The sequence below is a fragment of the Eptatretus burgeri genome, chromosome 9 (assembly GCF_056783735.1).
Source record: "Eptatretus burgeri isolate ZD-2024b chromosome 9, Ebu_testis_v1, whole genome shotgun sequence".
In the NCBI taxonomy this organism is placed as follows: Eukaryota; Metazoa; Chordata; class Myxini; order Myxiniformes; family Myxinidae; genus Eptatretus; species Eptatretus burgeri.
Window position 1 is genome coordinate 82,668,688 of NC_140969.1, and position 19,827 is coordinate 82,688,514.

A 19,827-nucleotide genomic window follows, 5' to 3' on the forward strand; every position below is an offset into this window, starting at 1 on the left:
CCACACAAACAAGTAAAACAAATAACTCGGACCATCCAACTAAAAAAACCCACACAAACAAGTAAAACAAATAACCCAGACCATCCAACTAAAAACACCCACACAAACAAGTAAAACAAATAACTCGGATCATCCAACTAAAAACACCCACACAAACAAGTAAAACAAATAACTCGGACCATCCAACTAAAAACACCCACACAAACAAGTAAAACAAATAACTCGGATCATCCAACTAAAAACACCCACACAAACAAGTAAAACAAATAACTCGGACCATCCAACTAAAAAAACCCACACAAACAAGTAAAACAAATAACCCAGACCATCCAACTAAAAACACCCACACAAACAAGTAAAACAAATAACTCGGATCATCCAACTAAAAACACCCACACAAACAAGTAAAACAAATAACTCGGATCATCCAACTAAAAACACCCACACAAACAAGTAAAACAAATAACTCGGATCATCCAACTAAAAACACCCACACAAACAAGTAAAACATGACACTTCCCAGCGAGCAGTCGGGCAGGCGCGCAAGTGCACAGGGAGGGGCGGGGGGCACGCACGCAAACGTGGAGGGACGGGGGGCCACGCGCGCAAACGTGGAGGGACGGGGGCACGCACACAAACGTGGAGGGACGGGGGCACGCGCGCAAACGTGGAGGGACGGGGGCACGCGCGCAAACGTGGAGGGACGGGGGCACGCGCGCAAACGTGGAGGGACGGGGGCACGCGCACAAACGTGGAGGGACGGGGGCACGCGCGCAAACGTGGAGGGACGGGGGCACGCGCGCAAACGTGGAGGGACGGGGGCACGCGCGCAAACGTGGAGGGACGGGGGCACGCGCGCAAACGTGGAGGGACGGGGGGCACGCGCGCAAACGTGGAGGGACGGGGGGCACGCGCGCAAACGTGGAGGGACGGGGGGCACGCGCGCAAACGTGGAGGGACGGGGGGCACGCGCGCAAACGTGGAGGGACGGGGGGCACGCACGCAAACGTGGAGGGACGGGGGGCACGCACGCAAACGTGGAGGGACGGGGGGTACGCACGCAAACGTGGAGGGACGGGGGGCACGCACGCAAACGTGGAGGGACGGGGGGCACGCACGCAAACGTGGAGGGACGGGGGGTACGCACGCAAACGACTGATCACGAACTCCACGACCGAACAATCGCGATCCCGTCACATTGCTCGCTGAGGCGACGAGCCAAGGGACGTCGTCACCCTGAACGAGGCCTAGCCATGCCGCCGCTAAGGAACCCGTGTTAACATTGGGAGGAAAGGCGGAACACAACGCGGGACCATTCACACCTCATGTTCAGCTGAGACGCCTGAACGAGCCAATACAAACTCACGTTATCGGCCATGACGCAGGTTCCGCCGCACAACCAGAACTCCTGCCGTGTTCCACAACCACCATTCACCTCAGCGGTCACACAATCTTGTGGAACGACTCATGGCGGGCCGGCGACCTCTTGGGCGGACTCTTCACACTACTATGTCTTTATTAACAATAATCGGGACATTATTATTACTACTCTCATAAATAGCATGTAATATACATTGGTTGGCACAATGTTGAATAAAAAAAAAAAACCAGAAACAACAGGCAGAGATCCTTTACCTATACATCGCCAAATACCGAGAGCAGGTACATCCTGAAAACATCTCTCACAAAAACACAAAATCAGTCCGAAACCAACGAGCGGTATCCTAAACCAGGTGTTCCAACACACCTGGGAAATAATCAACTGGGCACAATCGGAAATCCATAAACAAGAAATCAACAGAACGAGTAAGTACCTCAGAGTCGGAGCGAAGGGTTGTGAGGTCATGTTTGCTGGGATCGTCCCAAGATTGGGAAACGGTATAGAAATTATGAGCAGAGCGATAGACGTCAACCAATGGCAGGAAGAATGGTGAAAGGAGGAAGGTTTTACATTGAGGAGGAAAGTGGGAATCATTTAGGGAACAAAGGGAGTGTTTCCAGAATGATCTCCGTATGTTAAATATAAAAGGGGCAGCAAGGTTTGTAGTGGGACTTGAGGAAGGAATTCACGTTTCTTTAGGTCAGCGGAGGGTGGGGAAGGTATTAAGGAAGGAAAGGATGAAGTAATTGTGATGAGTAAGGCCAGGCAGGAAAATATAATTTCAGGAAGGGAAAAGTTAAACATATTCTATACCAATGCCAGTTTACTTAATAAGATGGAAGAGCTTGAAGCCAAAGTAGATAGCGAGGAGTACGATGTAGTTGCAGTGAGTGAGACGGTTTCAGGAGGAGAGTAACTGGAGGACAGGATTAGAAGGCAACAAGGTGTATCGGTGTGATAGGAAGGAGAGAATAGGAGGAGGAGGAGGAGGAGCAATCTGGGTAAAGGACAGCCATAAAGGACATCAAGAGAAAGGGGTGACATTAAGGAGGTAGAGATTAGAGATTGTAAAAACAGTAAGATACTGGTAGGATGCTTTTATATTGCTCTGTAGTGGGACAACTTAGCTAAATATAGCATAACAATTGTGCATTTTGTGAGGAAAGCACCAAATTTGGCACACTGGTCGCCTATCATATTATGAACAGATTTGGATATTGGGCCATCTCAAATTCAGCCGCTGATGGCTGTCACAGCCATTTCCCACTGCCATCAAAAATTTTGAGATGGCCCAATATCCAAATCTGTTCATAATATGATAGGCTACTAGTGTGCCAAATTTGGTGCTTTCCTCACAAAATGCACAATTGTTATGCTCAGTTGCCCCACTAACAGTCAGGAGAATTGCCAATAGCTGAGAGTATCTATCAAGGAGATGAAGAAGGGCTTTTACACAAGATCCAGGTTGGAGTGGAGGAAGTAAAGGAACATCTAGGTAGTCTAAGAGAAGATAAGGCTCCGGGTCCTGATAATAATCACCCGAGAGTATTGATGGAGGTGACTGAGCAGGTAAGCGAGATGTTAACGGATATTTTCAATAGTTCACTGGAGTCAGGACAGGTACCGGAGGATTGGAGAGTTGCAAATGTAACACCATGATTTAAGAAAGGATTCAGTGAAGAATTGGGAAACTATAGACCTGTTAGTTTGACGTCAGTTGTGGGGAAGGTGTTGGAGACATTAATTTTTGACTGGATGAGGAAACGATTAAATAAATACAAACTAATTAAAGATCGTCAGCATGGGTTTATCAAAGGTAGTTCCTGTCTGACAAATCTTTTAGAGTTCTATGAAGCATTGTCTGATTGGGTGGATGAGGGAATAGTAGTGGTCATAGTATATCTAGACTTTAAGATGACATTTGATAAGGTACCACATCGGAGGTTGTTAGCCAAGGTGAGGGATTGTGGAGTGGCTGGTCAGGTAGCTAATAGGATTGCAATCTGACTTCGTGATAGGAAGCAAAGAGTGGCTGTGAGTGGGAGGATGTCTTGCTGGGAGGATGTAAGTAGTGGGGTCCCCCAGGGATCAGGACTCGGACCATTACTATTCATTATTTACATCAATGATTTGGATAATGGGGTAAAGAGTAAGCTTTCCAAATTTGCAGATGACACAAAGCTTGGAGGTAAGATGGATAGCAGAGAGGGTGGTGATCAGATTCAGGAAAGTGTTGATACTTGTCTTGATTGGGCAAAATATTGGCAGATGGAATTTAATCTGAGCAAGTGTAAGGTGTTGTGGATGAGAAAGAACAATGAAAATAGAGATTACAGGATGCAAGGGGTAATTTTCGAGCGTGTCACACAGAAGGACCTGGGGGTGGTAACAGATACGGGAGGTAAGCAGGCAGCACATTGCCAGGCAGCTATAGGTAAAGCAAATAGGGTTTTAGGTTGTATTTGGAAGGGGATCATTTATAAATCAAAAGATGTGGTGTTAACATTGTACAGGAATTTAGTGAGGGCCACATCTAGAATATTGTGTGCAGTTCTGGTCACCACAGTTCCGGAAGAACATAGATGCAATAGAAAGGGTTCAGCGCAGGGTGACTGGATTGATTCCGGGCCGAGCTCGACTCAGCTATGAGGAGCGGTTGAAGGAGACGGCTTTACACACGAGAAAGGAGGCGGTTATGAGGAAACATGATAGAGATGTTTAAGATAATGAAAAGTACAGATAAAATAAGTGCAGATGAATTAGTCAACAGAGTAGACAGTGATAGGACCAGGGGCGATGGCCTGAAAGTAAAGAAGAGGAGAGTTGAGACAGTAGTAAGGCAGGGGACTTTCACTCAGAGAGTAGTTAATGCATGGAATGGTCTCCCTAGAAAGGTAGTGGCAGCAGAAAAAGTAGATAAGTTTAAATTAGAATTAGATAGGTACCTGGAAGTTATGGAGATAGAGGGGTATGGAGATGTTGATCGGACTTTTAGATAGTTTGAGCATTGATGGGTGATTGTGCACGTGTGTACAGAGTGCTGTTGGTGGTGGTCTCATCAAGGGGTGGTGTGTGTTTTGTTTTTTTTTAACCAAGCCCATGCCCCCTTCCCTGAGGAGAAAAAAAATACAAAAACAACAAAAACGTTAATAAATAAATAAATACAAAAACCCACAACAACACTATTAAAAAAAAAAAATTGCATTTTCTTCTTTAGATCTTGTGCTGACAAATTAGTATGGCGTTGATGTCACACAGGTATGATGGGCTGAATGGCCTCCACCTGTGTGTGATTTCTTGTACAACAAACTCCCCCACTCTCCATTCCTAATTAATCCATCCATCCATTAGGACCATACTCCATGCAAAGCGTTGGTGCTGCCTAAGCAGTCTCCTTGGCTATTGGACACAATCCTGGACAGGTCGCCACTCCGACACAGGATACCAGCAATTTTTAAGTCAGAGGTTGTAGACAGCAACGGCTCAGGGTGGCACAACCGTTCTGACTTAGAAGCATTAAACTGGTGCTCAGAACCATCCTACACTCTCTGTGTCAGGATTGCTGGTCTTACTTTCTATCTCACTCAAACTAAAGCTACCGGGCGAGTTTTAATCTCTCTTTCTCACAAACAAACATCACACACTTTTCAAACAAACATCACACACTTTTCAAACAAACATCACACACTTTTCAAACAAACATACACTTTTCAAACAAACATCACACACTTTTCAAACAAACATCACACACTTTTCAAACAAACATCACACACTTTTCAAACAAACATCACACTTTTCAAACAAACATCAAACACTTTTCAAACAAGCATCAAACACTTTTCAAACAAACATCATACACTTTTCAAACAAACATCATACACTTTTCAAACAAACATCACACACTTTTCAAACAAACATCACACACTTTTCAAACAAACATCACACACTTTTCAAACAAACATCACACACTTTTCAAACACACATACACTTTTCAAACAAACATCACACACTTTTCAAACAAACATCATACACTTTTCAAACAAACATCATACACTTTTCAAACAAACATCATACACTTTTCAAACAAACATCATACACTTTTCAAACAAACATCACACACTTTTCAAACAAACATCATACACTTTTCAAACAAACATCATACACTTTTCAAACAAACATCATACACTTTTCAAACAAACATCACACACTTTTCAAACAAACATCATACACTTTTCAAACAAACATCATACACTTTTCAAACAAACATCACACACTTTTCAAACAAACATCATACACTTTTCAAACAAACATCATACACTTTTCAAACAAACATCATACACTTTTCAAACAAACATCATACACTTTTCAAACACACATCATACACTTTTCAAACAAACATCACACACTTTTCAAACAAACATCATACACTTTTCAAACAAACATCACACACTTTTCAAACAAACATCATACACTTTTCAAACAAACATCACACACTTTTCAAACAAACATCATACACTTTTCAAACAAACATCATACACTTTTCAAACAAACATCATACACTTTTCAAACAAACATCATACACTTTTCAAACAAACATCATACACTTTTCAAACAAACATCACACACTTTTCAAACAAACATCACACACTTTTCAAACAAACATCATACACTTTTCAAACAAACATCATACACTTTTCAAACAAACATCATACACTTTTCAAACAAACATCACACACTTTTCAAACAAACATCATACACTTTTCAAACAAACATCACACAATTTTCAAACAAACATCACACACTTTTCAAACAAACATCACACACTTTTCAAACAAACATCATACACTTTTCAAACAAACATCACACAATTTTCAAACAAACATCATACACTTTTCAAACAAACATCATACACTTTTCAAACAAACATCATACACTTTTCAAACAAACATCATACACTTTTCAAACAAACATCATACACTTTTCAAACAAACATCATACACTTTTCAAACAAACATCACACACTTTTCAAACAAACATCACACACTTTTCAAACAAACATCATACACTTTTCAAACAAACATCATACACTTTTCAAACAAACATCATACACTTTTCAAACAAACATCACACACTTTTCAAACAAACATCATACACTTTTCAAACAAACATCACACAATTTTCAAACAAACATCACACACTTTTCAAACACACATCACACACTTTTCATCACACATTTTTCTTACTCACTCATGTTCCCTCCTCTCTTTACATTTCTCTTCTCATATCTTGCTTCTCCTGGAGACACAATTATCACATGACATTCTTATTAACACGAATAACATTTGGAACGACAACCTTCACTCACGATTCCGCTTCAAAGGAGGAGTCTGTGTCGACTCCAACATCAACACAGCTGCTGTACGCCCTGTGGACCTTGAATCTCCAAACTTTGATGTCATCTGGCTTAAGATTTGTCTCTCGACCATCACTATCTTTCGCTGTTTCACGTACTGTTCTCCCAATTCGACAAACTTTGTAGCTTTCTTTGACTATCTCAACTCTTGCCATGAGGCCATGTCATCCGAACACCCTCAAGCAAAAATGCTCTATCTCGGACACTTCAATGTACACCACAGGGAGTGGCTGAAATCTTCCCACACGGATGATGGGGGGTTGAAGCTCTTACATTTTCCATTCTTAATGATTTGTAACAAATTATCACCCACCCTACCCATATCCCAGATCGTCATGACCACACTACTAATACTTAAGATTTATTCTTCACTTCCAATCCATTGCATGACAACTATACAATTTCACCTCCAATTGGTTCTTCTGACCATAATCTGGTGAACATTACTTTACTTACCACCACTTCTTCTCATCCGACTGCTCTGATGAAACGCCAGTATTGGCATTTCAATAATGCTGACTGGGCTGGTTTACGAAACTTCTTCTCTGATTTTCCCTGGAAAGACTACTGTCTCTCCTCAGGCGATGCCTCAATCTCCGCAGAACATACAGCTGAAGTTATTGTTACAGAATGGAGGCTTATATCCTCTTCTCTTTCAAGTATATCTCTCCGACGAATTCTTGGTTCAATAATTCCTGTTCTGCGGCCATTCGTGCAAAGGATGCCGCATATCGGACATGGAGAAACTCTTCTACCTCCGACTCACATTCAGCTTTCATATCCACCAGAAATCATTACAAACATGTTATTCGTGAAGTGAAGCATTCCTATATTCAAAATAAATGTGACAACCTCTCATCTTCTTCCACGAATAGATCTTTCTGGTCCTCAGCTAAAAGTATCTTCAACAACTTCTGTCGCTCTTCCTTTCCTTCGCTTTTCCGTTCCGATGATACTATCACTGTCCCTCCGACCGATGAAGCAACTCTTTTTGGTTCTCTTTTCTCCTCTAACTCCACTCTGGATGACTCGAACATTCCATCTCCCTCCGATGCTCCCCTCACCAATCCTATGTCCGTCCTTATAATCTCTTTTAATGGAGTCAAAAAACATACTCCTCTCTCTGGACATAAGCAAGGCCTACGGGCAACATGACATTCCTCCTCAGGTCTTGAAGGAATGTGCTTCAGAACTTGCACCCATGCTTGCTCGTTTGTTCCGTTTTTGTTTGAAAACCCAAACTTTTCCTCTTTTCTGGAAACATGCCTTGGTACAGTCTATTTTAAAGAAGGGTGATCATTCAAACCCTTCTAACCACCGTCCTATTGCTTTGACTTCTACTGTTTCCAAAGTCTTTGAATGTCTTCTCGATTCCCCTTTTCTCAAGCATTTTGAATGTCACAGACTTCTATCTGACCACCAATATGGCTTTCGCAAGGCAATATCTACAGGTGATATCCTTTCTTACATTACGAATGTCTGGGCCTCTTCTTTGAGAGATTTTGGGGAATCCTTTGTTGTTGACCTTGATATCTCAAAAGCCTTTGACAGAGTTTGGCATCAGGGTCTGATATCCAAGCTTCCTTCTTTTGGCTTTCCTCCTTCACTCTGCTCTCTCATATCAAGCTTTCTCTCCGACTGTTCTATCTCTGTAATTGTTGATGGTTCAACATCGACCCCCTTCCCGATCAACAGAGGTGTACCTCAGGGTTCCGTCCTGTCTCCAACACTCTTCCTTCTTTTTATCAACGACCTTCTTTCTCCCACAAATAACCAAATGCACTTGTACGCTGATGACTCAATATCACATTCCTCCATGTCTTTCCCATCTTCCCCGTCTTCCCTCACTCGATCTACATCTCGTTTTATCACAGCCACCTCTTTAAATTCAGATTTCGACAAGATCTCCCAGTGGGACAAATGTAATCAAGTTAAGTTTAATGTTTCAAAAACTCAATTTCTTCATATATATATATATATATATATATATATATATATATATATATATATATATATATATATATATATATATATATATATATCTCAACTCTCCAATCTCCTTTGAAAGCTATACAATTAAATATTGATACATAAACCTACTTGGTATCACTTGAACATCAAATTTATCCTGGAATCCACACATTGCACAAATAGCTAAGTCTGCCTCGAATAAATTAGGAGTCCTGTTCAGATGTCAAAGATTCTTCTCCTCTGAACAGTTGCTCCAACTATATAAAGGATTGATTAGTCCTTGCGTAGAGTACTGCTCTCATATCTGGCGAGGTTCTAGCTGCACATACTTACTGGACAGGATTGAATCCAAAGTTATTCGACTCGTCAACTCCACCAATGTGACCTCAAAACTCGACCCGCTCAAATTATGCCGCATAGAAGGCTCTCTTTCTCTTTTCTACAGATGTTATTTCGGTTTCTGCTCGCAAGAACTTGCTGCTTGTGTACCTCCACCATTAGCGAGACCAATGAATACTCGACAAACCACAACATCACATGATTATTGTGTGGCCATTGACAATTCAAGGGTGGGCCGTTACGATGTTTGTTTCTTCCCCTTCGCTGCCAAACTCTGGAACTCTTTACCTTCTCATTTCTTCCCAAACACTTATGACCTTCCCCTTTTCAAAAAGCAGATTTTTTACTTTCTCAAAAACTCTTAGTCTGTTCTCTCTTTCCTTACTTTTCTGTTCATGCAGTTTTTTTATCTAAGGCTTGGCCTCGATGAGGACTATTCAGTCGTGCCTGAAGCCTTCAACATTAAATAAATAAAAAAAAGAAAAGCTGGCACTCATTTTGCCAACCTCAACAGGTTGACAAGAAGAGTCAACCCCACCTGGTATTAATTCAACAGGTGAGTGGGATTTGAACTCAGAACCCTCAGATCCGAAGCCCACCACTCTTGCCATTTCAGCCAACACCAGGCATATCTCAGATCCCAAGCCCACCACTCCAGCCATAAAGCCAACACCAGGCATATCTCACATCCCAAGTCCACCACTCTCGCCATTTCAGCCAACACCAGGCATATCTCACATCCCAAACCCACCACTCCAGCCATGAAGCCAACACCAGGCATATCTCAGATCCCAAGCCCACCACTCTATCCATGAAGCTGATGTGGATTTTTTTAACCCACCTTGTTGTGATCGTTGTCCTCCTGAAGGATTCTAACTGGCCGATTGTGGAATCCTATTTGACTTCAGACAGAGTTTAACGTTTGTCCGATTTGATTATAAAATCCTACAAAAACCCTATCGACACTGATAAAACTGATGTCCACACAAGTCCTTCCTTGTGAAACAATTTATTTCCTAATTATACACCATACACTTCTCACCCTTGTACAATGAACTTAAGAATCCCCATTTGATTGCAATATTATTTGGTTCTTTTTCATTTATTCTTACTTTAGTTAACAGTTAGACCAACCCGATTCAATTCACTTCTACATTACATCAGAGAGTTTTATTCTAACTTGGTCAGTTCCAAGGAGTACAAGCCACTGAGAAACTATACTTCCTCACGTGCTCGCACTCAAAACTTTTAGATTTCAAAGCATTTTATACTTTCTTTGAGAGAGAGGTTGGGGGATATTCACCCAGACTGTAGACATGTCCTTTAGACGAAAAGCTACTTCATACATTTTCTAAGCAAAGGTTCATTTATCAGCTTGGTCACTCTGATCCAGAACAACACATTTCTTATCATTTTGGGCAAAAGTCTTTTGGCCAGAAATGACAGCCAACTCAACTTGCAGCATAAAAGTTACATTTCTGAAACTCCATTTGTTGCAATTTAAAATACATTAATATAAATTTTTCCCCCACAGTCCCGCGTTTTTTTTTTTTAAGGAAAATTTGAATAATTTTTCTTACACATGATTTCCATGTCCCATTCCTGAAGGAGAAAAGATTTCCATTATTCAAGTTCAGTCAACAATGGCAGCCAGTGCTCATATCAGAAAATGAGTGAGTTTCCATTTAATTTATGGCCTGTTCATCAGCATGTGTCACACATTGGAAACATGCTACCCGAAGTCAGAAGATAAACAGGTCAGGGTGTGGATAGAGCGGCACCCAACGGGAAACACAATCGAAGCACCCCTTGAGCTGAGGAGAAGGTAGATGTGGGCAAGTACAAGTTTGGGCTGGACACTGGGTTGAAGGAGCGCAGTGTGGAACTCCAGGCCTGTCGTACATTGAAGCAACCACAGCAAGTTCATGATGTATTTGCAGAGCGGCAATCGAGAGTGTGGCTGAGAACATTCCTCCATGCAGGCACCACACAACGCCGACGTTAAGACTTTGCTCAACCTTCTCCTCAGTGGGTTTTTTCTTTCTTTTCCCACATTGCTCCATCTTATCTCCTCAGGAAGGGGAGGCATAATCATGTGTTGAATGCTCAATCACCCAAATCTGGGTTCTCCCATCGTCCAATCTTTGTGTGGAAGCTTCATTTAGATGAAATCGTACATTGCTTCAAAGACTGCTTTCAACACTCCGAAACAAACAAAGCATCAATTAAACACCAATCAATAAACGTCATGGGCACATGTAGTTCTACAAGACTAACAAAGATTCTTATGGAAGCATTTAACTTGCATTATATGTCATATCAATATTTTAATCCCTTTCCTTGTTATTTCCCAAAACACATTGCTAAAATATACAGAAATCCCAGTTGTACGTATACTCAAAACATCCATCTCATTTGCTATTTCCATCGACATTTTAAATCTCTGACATTTCTCCATCTGTCCACTTCTCTCTCACCAAAACAGCGAACATACTGCCATTTTTCCAACTCACATACACAAACCATCTATCACTTCCTCCGACGTTCTCAATTACGAATCCATTTTCTTTTATCAAAACAAATAAATCATTTTAAACAGTTGTTCAAAAATTGTCAAATCACTTGTCAAATCTGTTATCAGGCGAATATCATTTATATTGCAGCTCAAACACTCTGTCTACAGATGTAGTTACACCCTCCACAATCTTTATCCCAGTCTTGGAAAAGCATCTTAAACTTCAGACTAATAAACATCCACTCTCTTAAACAACTTTTTGGTCAAAACAAAATATTTCCTTTTAAAATCCATAAATGAAAAATTAAATCTTCAGCATCTATCAAATTAAATCATGAATTTACCTTGACTGAATCTAGAGTGTACCAGGTGCAGTGGGACGCAAGAAGCACGCGGGCCACCATCAACTCCGCTTTATTGCGCGACCAGAAGCACACTCTTCCCACCCCCAGCGGGTGAGGCATGATATACGAAAACCCAATCACGTGACACAGCACACTCCTCCCCTCGTAAAATGACCCGTCACATAACGAACGGATAATCACAACATGACCATCGGAAACCCATCAACACTCATAATCCTCCAAGTACCGCGGCCGCACCCTGACCCGCCTCGGACGGGCAGCGCCACCAGACAGCCCAGGCTCAGACGCCTCCCGGCCCGGTCGAGGTGACACCCTCGCCGGACTCGCACTTTCCGCAACACCAGCTATCCCCGACTGCCCAGCCTGCTCGACGTCCCCGGGTAGGACGGCATCAGGCGAAGCCCCCCTCGGCGCCGGCCCAGCCAGCCCCGGCGATACAACGTCAGGTGCCGGCGACACTACCGGTGGGGGTCCCGGTGATCGTTCAGCTCGGGGAGGTGTGGGGGTGACGCTGAACAGCGATCATCCATCTGGTCCACGTGCCGCTTCCACACATCCCCACCATCAGTCCGCACCATGCAATTCGCCGGCCCCAGCACCACAGAGACCACCGCCGGCACCCATTTGGAACCGTGGAAATAATCGCGCACCATTACCCGCTGCCCCACCTCGAAGCTGCGCAGCCGCGCCGGACGCGACATCGCCCCACTCCCCGACCCTCCAGGTCGTAGCAAATCCAGCCTGGACCGCAAAGCCCGTCCATAGAGACGAATGGCCGGCGAATCACCCGTGACAGGATGAACTGCGTTCCTGTAATGGAGCAAAAAGACATCGACCACCGCCTGCACAGGTGCAACACCCGATGTTGCACCTGTGCACAGGTGCAACACTCGACGCGGGTTATCAGCATCTGTCTGGCACGTGGCGCAACGCTTAACCAACTGCTCAATGTCTTTGTCCAACTCCGGCCACCACAACAGGCTACGAGCAAGACTCTTGGTCTTCACGATGCCAAGGTGACTGACATGCAGTTCTTCCAAACACCGCTGCCTGAACCTCGGTGGAATCACGGTCCTCATTCCCCACATTACGCACCGTTGGACCAACGACAGCTCCGCTGCGCGTGACGTGAAAGGTTGAAATGCCGGTGTCGAAGGAAGATCGCTCCAATTCCCCGTAGAAATCGCCTGGACGACACGGGCAAGCACCGGATCACGAGCCGATTCCACGGCGACCTGCCTGGCCGTGACCGGCCCGCTTTGGACCTGGTCCAGCGCGAACACATCGACCCGGTCGCCCAACTCAGACGCAGCTGGACCCTCCGCACACAGTAAGCGTGAGAGCCCGTCGCAGTTAGCATGCTTCTCGGTGCTTCGGAACTGAATATCATAATCATAAGCACCCAGAAACAGACACCACCGCTGTATTCGCGCGGCTGCTACCACCGGCACCCCGCGTTCGGGTCTCAGGATGAATTGAAGCGGTTTGTGATCCGTCTGTAAAGTGAAATGCCGCCCCAGCAGATATTGATGAAACCTCAGCACACCCCAGACGAGGCTGAGAGCCTCACGCTCAATCTGGGCATATCCGCGCTCTGCTGTGGACAGGGTCCGGGATGCAAAACAAACAGGCCGCTCGGAACCATCGTCCATCCTGTGGGAGAGCACTGCCCCGATGCCATATGCCGAGCTGTCGCATGCCAATAGGAGCGGACGCGCAGGCTCGTAGTGCACGAGGACCGTATCCTCTGTGAGCAGCCGCTTGACGTGGTCGAACGACGCCTGGTGTGCAGGCCCCCAAGCCCAGCGCTCGTCCTTCTTGAGCAACCGCGTTAACGGCGCAAGTTGTGAGCTGAGCCCGCGCACGAACCTTTGGTAATACTGGGCCATGCCAATGAACGAGCGCAGCTGCGTCTTGTCGCGAGGCGGTGGCATGCGCTGAATCGCCTCCACCTTCCGAGGACCTTTCAACAGCCCCTCCGGCGTGATGATGTGCCCGAGGTATTCCAAGCGCTGCTTGAAGAACGCGCACTTGTCCCTGTTTAAGCGCAGGCCGCACGCTTCTAGCTTTGTTAGCACTCGGGCAATGTTCGCAAGATGCTCGTCCGCCGTTTTCCCCGCAATGAGCACATCGTGCAGGTAGGTCTGAGCGGGCAGGCCAATGCAAACCTGATCCATAGCTTTCTGCCACAAAGCTGGGGCCGAAGCAATCCCAAAACAGAGTCGGGTATATCGATAGAGTCCTTGACACGTGTTGATTGTTAAAAGCTCGCTACTCCCGGGATCCATCGGCAGGTGAAAAATATGCATCACGCAGGTCCAGCTTCGTGAAGTATTGACTCCCCGCCAATCGCGCATATATCTCATCGATTGACGGCAGTGGATATTGCTCCACGCTGAGCCCCGGGTTAACCGTGGATTTGAAGTCCCCGCACAATCGGACGTCTCCATTCCGTTTCAGCACCGTGACAACCGGGGTGGCCCAATCTGAGCACGACACCCGTTCGATCACTCCACAGGCCTCCAGCCTATCCAGTTCACCCTTGACCTTGTCCCGCAGGGCATACGGCACCGGACGCGGTTTACAAAACCGAGGAACCACCCCTCCTTCAAGAAGAGTTTCGCCTCCATGCCCTTGAGTTTTCCAAGGTCGTCGCTAAACAACCCTTGATGTCTTTGAAGAATCTCCTCCAACTGATCCTCCCACTGGCTCGGCACGGGTTGCACAAGGTTAACTGCGGCCCAGTCTAGCCTGATACGGGTCATCCAATCTCGGCCGAGGAGAAGACGGACCCTCTCGCACGACGTACACCCGGGCTGCGGGCGACCTGGCCTTGGTACCGCACAGACACGTCTGCCATCCCGACTGGCATTATCTTCTCGCGGGTGTACGTGAACAGCGTGAGGTTTGACCTGATAAGCTTCAAGCCGTTGAGTCTACGCGCGGTCTGTTCGCCGATGAGCGACACCGCTGCTCCCGTATCGACCTGGAACGTGATCGGCGTTTCGTTCACTTCGACTTCCACCGTCATCGGGTGCGCCGTCGCCGGGCCAATTGAAAACAGGCTCAACAACGGCCGCTGGTTCCGCCCCGAGTCACCTCGCACATCGCCATCCACGACTTTAACGGTGGCCGACGCCCCACGGCACACACGCGCCAAATGACCCACCTTGTGACAATTCAAACACACGTTGCGTTATATGGGCATGCACAGCGCAGGTGTCGACCTCCACATCCCAAGCATGTCCGCGGGGTCACCCCGCCGCACGCGCGGCCGCGTGGCGACGTCCGACCCGCATCGAAGGTCGTGCGCGCGTCCTGGGGTGCTCGCGAACCCGCGTGGCCGGTGATGGCTCGAACATCCCCGCGAGTCTGCTCGACCGCTGTAGCCGTGCTGACCGCCGAGTCGAATGTAATGGCTTCATCCTTCAGCCGTAAAACCGCTGAAACCATTTTCGCATCTTGTAAACCAGCAATAAAACGATCTCTGAGCCGAGCTGACCGCTCCCCCGCCGGGAACCTGCAGGCCACGGAAGAATGCTTAATCCGCGCCACAAAATCAGCGACGTATTCCTCTGCTCCTTTCGAGAGGCGATCGAACTGGAATCGAGCGAGCTGCAACGACTTCTCCGGCGCCATGTGTGCTTTCATTTTCTCCACAATGTCCCGAAACGCCAGCCCGTCATCCCGGGGCCTGTTCGGTGCCACTAAATCACCCAGCAGCCGATAATGCTCCGGCGAAAGCAAAGCGAGCAAGATCGACTTTTGCTTGCTCTCGTCGACCACATCGTTCGCGTGGAAATAACATTCCAATTGCTCCGAAAACAATTCAAAGTCGTCCCCGTCGAAAACGGGCATAAGTCTGTATTCAACCATCCTCGTCGCCAACTAGAGTGTACCAGGTGCGGTGGGACGCAAGAAGCACGCAGGCCACCATCAACTCCGCTTTATTGCGCGACCAGAAGCACACTCTTCCCACCCCTAGCGGGCGAGGCATGATATACGAAAACCCAATCACGTGACAGCACAGAATCGATCAAAGGGTTACACTAGGTTGTTTGCCTTTGCCTTCCCAGCACAAGTTCAGGTAACCTCAACATTCGCAGACGAATAAAACAATATTTTAACGTCCATCCAAGGGAATCATCAATTATCTGTGAATTGCCCCACGTGCCAAACATCATCAAATCATTAAAATCGTTCCAAATCACGTTTCTACATTTAAATCACATACAGTATATCCCACATTCACAATTGTTATTTCACAATTTATTCAAAATCCCGATGGTTGTAAAATAAAACTTCAACACTTTTTCCTAAATAGACCACTTTAAACAGATTCAGTCGAGAGGGTGCGCCACAAACACCAAGGAACAAGGAACAGGAAGTTCTCTCCACATCCAGTGGGAAGAAAAAGGAAAAAAACTCTGACAGGCAAAACCCACAGTTTGCATTACTCTGTCATGGCTTCAACACATACACTAAACAGCATTGCATCTCATACTCGCGTGTGATCATGTGACAAATACCAATCACATTTCTATCTCATCCTCTTGAATCTGCATATGAATCGAATTTCACACCTAAAGCAAAGGCTCGAACAAAGACTCAGTGTAAAGATAGGCCACCCCCCACAGATCGAGTGGAGGGGGTCTCACACAGTGTAGTTTGTGACCTTCGCGTGGAAATACAATGCCAAGAATGTATAACATGGCATTTCAAACAGACCCACAGCTCAACTCAGCACGAGTTAAAATATCGTCAAAATCCCAACAGAACACGTTTCATTGCAGTGAATATTGGAATCGCACAAGTTTCATTTTTTTTATTTTTTTTTACTCTCAGTAACACATGCATCTCAATGCAAATCACCAACCATGCTCCCAGCCAGTTAATCATCTCCTGCACTCTACAAAACGTTTCATGCAAATCATTGCATTTACAAATCCGTAAAACCTCCACACAATATAATATAACAACCTCACTGCCAACAAACTTCCAGTGAGTTCAATGAACAAAAAGTAACTCTTATAACTCTGACAAACAGGTAACTTATAATATTTATCTATTTTAACCCTATCTCGGCATCTCAGCCATGTCCTCGTCCATCTCTCTCACAGCCAGTCCGTATCAATGCAAACATGTGGCATGTCGCTTCATCATGCCCATTTAATTACGCATCTGGCTCCTTAACGAGCCTCTTCTTGTCATCTGACTCCTCTTCTTCTCCAGCACTTTTCCAAAACAACTACAGTACTTATCGTTTACTTTAAAACGGACTCCCTCCGCCGGATCCTCTTCTTTCTCTCAATAAAATTATCTGACAATGAACTTTTTTTTGTTCGAAATGCGTTACCTGCTGAGAGCGCTCTCCCTTACCTTCGCTCAAGCACTTGTCGTTCCTCCAGGCACTGCCTCCGGCAGATTATGCACCTCCGGTCACGAGCACCGCACCAACGTCGTTTCGAATCCGAGTCACGGCACCAACTGATGTGGATTTTTTTAACCCACCTTGTTGTGATCGTTGTCCTCCTGAAGGATTCTAACTGGCCGATTGTGGAATCCTATTTGACTTCAGACAGAGTTTAACGTTTGTCCGATTTGATTATAAAATCCTACAAAAACCCTATCGACACTGATAAAACTGATGTCCACACAAGTCCTTCCTTGTGAAACAATTTATTTCCTAATTATACACCATACACTTCTCACCCTTGTACAATGAACTTAAGAATCCCCATTTGATTGCAATATTATTTGGTTCTATTTCATTTATTCTTACTTTAGTTAACAATTAGACCAACCCGATTCAATTCACTTCTACATTACATCAGAGAGTTTTATTCTAACTTGGTACTTGGTCAGTTCCAAGGAGTACAAGCCACTGAGAAACTATACTTCCTCACGTGCTTGCACTCCAAACTTTTAGATTTCAAAGCATTTTATACTTTCGTGAGAGAGAGGTTGGGGGATATTCACCCAGACTGTAGACGTGTCCTTTAGACGAAAAGCCACTTCATACATTTTCTAAGCAAAGGTTCATTTATCAGCTCGGTCACTCTGCTCCAGAACAACACATTTCTTATCATTTAGGGCAAAAGTCTTTTGGCCAGAAATGACAGCCAAATCAACTTGCAGCATAAAAGTTACATTTCTGAAACTCCATTTGTTGCAATTTAAAATACATTAATATAAATTTTTCCCCCACACCCAACACCAGGCATATCTCACATCCCAAGCCCACCACTCCAGCCATTTCAGCCAACACCAGGCATATCTCACATCCCAAGCCCACCACTCTAGCCATTTCAGCCAACACCAGGCATATCTCACATCCCAAGCCCACCACTCCAGCCATGAAGCCACCACCAGGCATATCTCACATCCCAAGCCCACCACTCCAGCCATGAAGCCAACACCAGGCATATCTCACATCCCAAGCCCACCACTCTAGCCATGAAGCCAACACCAGGCATATCTCACATCCCAAGCCCACCACTCTAGCCATTTCAGCCAACACCAGGCATATCTCACATCCCAAGCCCACCACTCCAGCCATGAAGCCAACACCAGGCATATCTCACATCCCAAGCCCACCACTCTAGCCATTCAGCCAACACCAGGCATATCTCACATCCCAAGCCCACCACTCTAGCCATTCAGCCAACACCAGGCATATCTCACATCCCAAGCCCACCACTCTAACCATTAAGCCAACACCAGGCATATCTCACATCCCAAGCCCACCACTCCAGCCATGAAGCCAACACCAGGCATATCTCACATCCCAAGCCCACCACTCTAGCCATTCAGCCAACACCAGGCATATCTCACATCCCAAGCCCACCACTCGAGCCATTAAGACAACACCAGGCATAATGTACCTAATTAATGATCATCAAAAATCAATGCATACATGGCAAGTGACCCATATTTTGCAGGTGTGACCCGTTTTCTTTCTTTAAACCTGCGGACCCGTTTTAGGCCAGATTAGATCCTGTCAAACCCTTTAGTCAGGTCAGGCCAGATTCAATCTGTGACTTGCTACAGGTATCATGTAAACCTGTACTAACCTGTTCCATGGTCGGAATGTTGGCGACGAAACCATCTCCCCAACCAGGTTTTTTGGTGAGGAGGGTATTTGGATATGGACACCCAGCAGGATTAAAAACAAAACCTGTCAAAAGGCGGAGGAGCTCCTTGAGAGCAAACAGCCACCCAACTGTGTCTGCGGACGTCCTCCTGCAGTTGGGTTACTTCTTATTCGGAGGTTGGTGGCAGGATTTGCACTCTGGCCACCGTAAAACCCATCATTCTGCTAAACACAAAAACGCAAAGAAATCTGAAAACCCATTCCGTGAGAGTACCTCCTGTGCAGCTTCCCTTCGCAGGGCAGCTCACCGGATGACGGGATTGGGGCAAACCCTTCGGGACTCCCAATCTTTGATGATAGGAGGGAAACCACGGGGTAACATTCCCTGGTCAGATTGCGGGAGAGTGTGTCGGAGTGGTGCTGAGGTGTCGTTCAAGACCACCATCCTTGATGTTTCCGGTGGATGTCTTGGAACTCATCGCAGGGCAAAGAAGAATTTACTCTGAAGGGACACTGGATACCATTGGCCAGAGTCGAAGGGCCAGGCTTATTGGCAGAGCTGAGCTGTTCAGGGAGCTGAGGTGTAAAACTGTACGTGCGCCAAGGGTGGACAAGGAGGCCTATGTGCGAGGAATCTGGAAGGGGGTAGAGCATCACCTGTGGTCAAGTGATTCTCATCCTGCTACAGGGGAATTCACGCATTGCGTTCATCCAAGCCCATCCCTCGGTGTACTGCAGTTAGAGCAGAGG

At 45.7% G+C, this 19,827-nt stretch overlaps 1 protein-coding gene and 1 long non-coding RNA gene across 3 annotated transcripts in view; one reads left to right on the forward strand and one right to left on the reverse strand.

Moving 5' to 3' along the window:
- The window catches only part of LOC147020462 (galectin-related protein-like), a 95,407-nt gene extending 93,889 nt beyond the window's left edge, over window positions 1-1,518 (reverse strand). Inside the window, exon 1 of one of the 2 annotated variants that reach the window (XM_085895807.1) lies at window positions 1,367-1,518. In XM_085895807.1, the coding sequence (XP_085751933.1) occupies window positions 1,367-1,378 (12 nt within the window). In that variant the 5' untranslated portion in view covers window positions 1,379-1,518. The remainder of the gene's footprint in view (window positions 1-1,366) is intronic. The other variant, XM_085895806.1, reaches the window with a different exon arrangement.
- The window catches only part of LOC147020463 (uncharacterized), a 52,992-nt gene continuing 34,590 nt past the window's right edge, over window positions 1,426-19,827 (forward strand). Inside the window, exon 1 of the long non-coding RNA XR_015061845.1 lies at window positions 1,426-1,806. This is a non-coding gene — a long non-coding RNA (uncharacterized LOC147020463). The remainder of the gene's footprint in view (window positions 1,807-19,827) is intronic.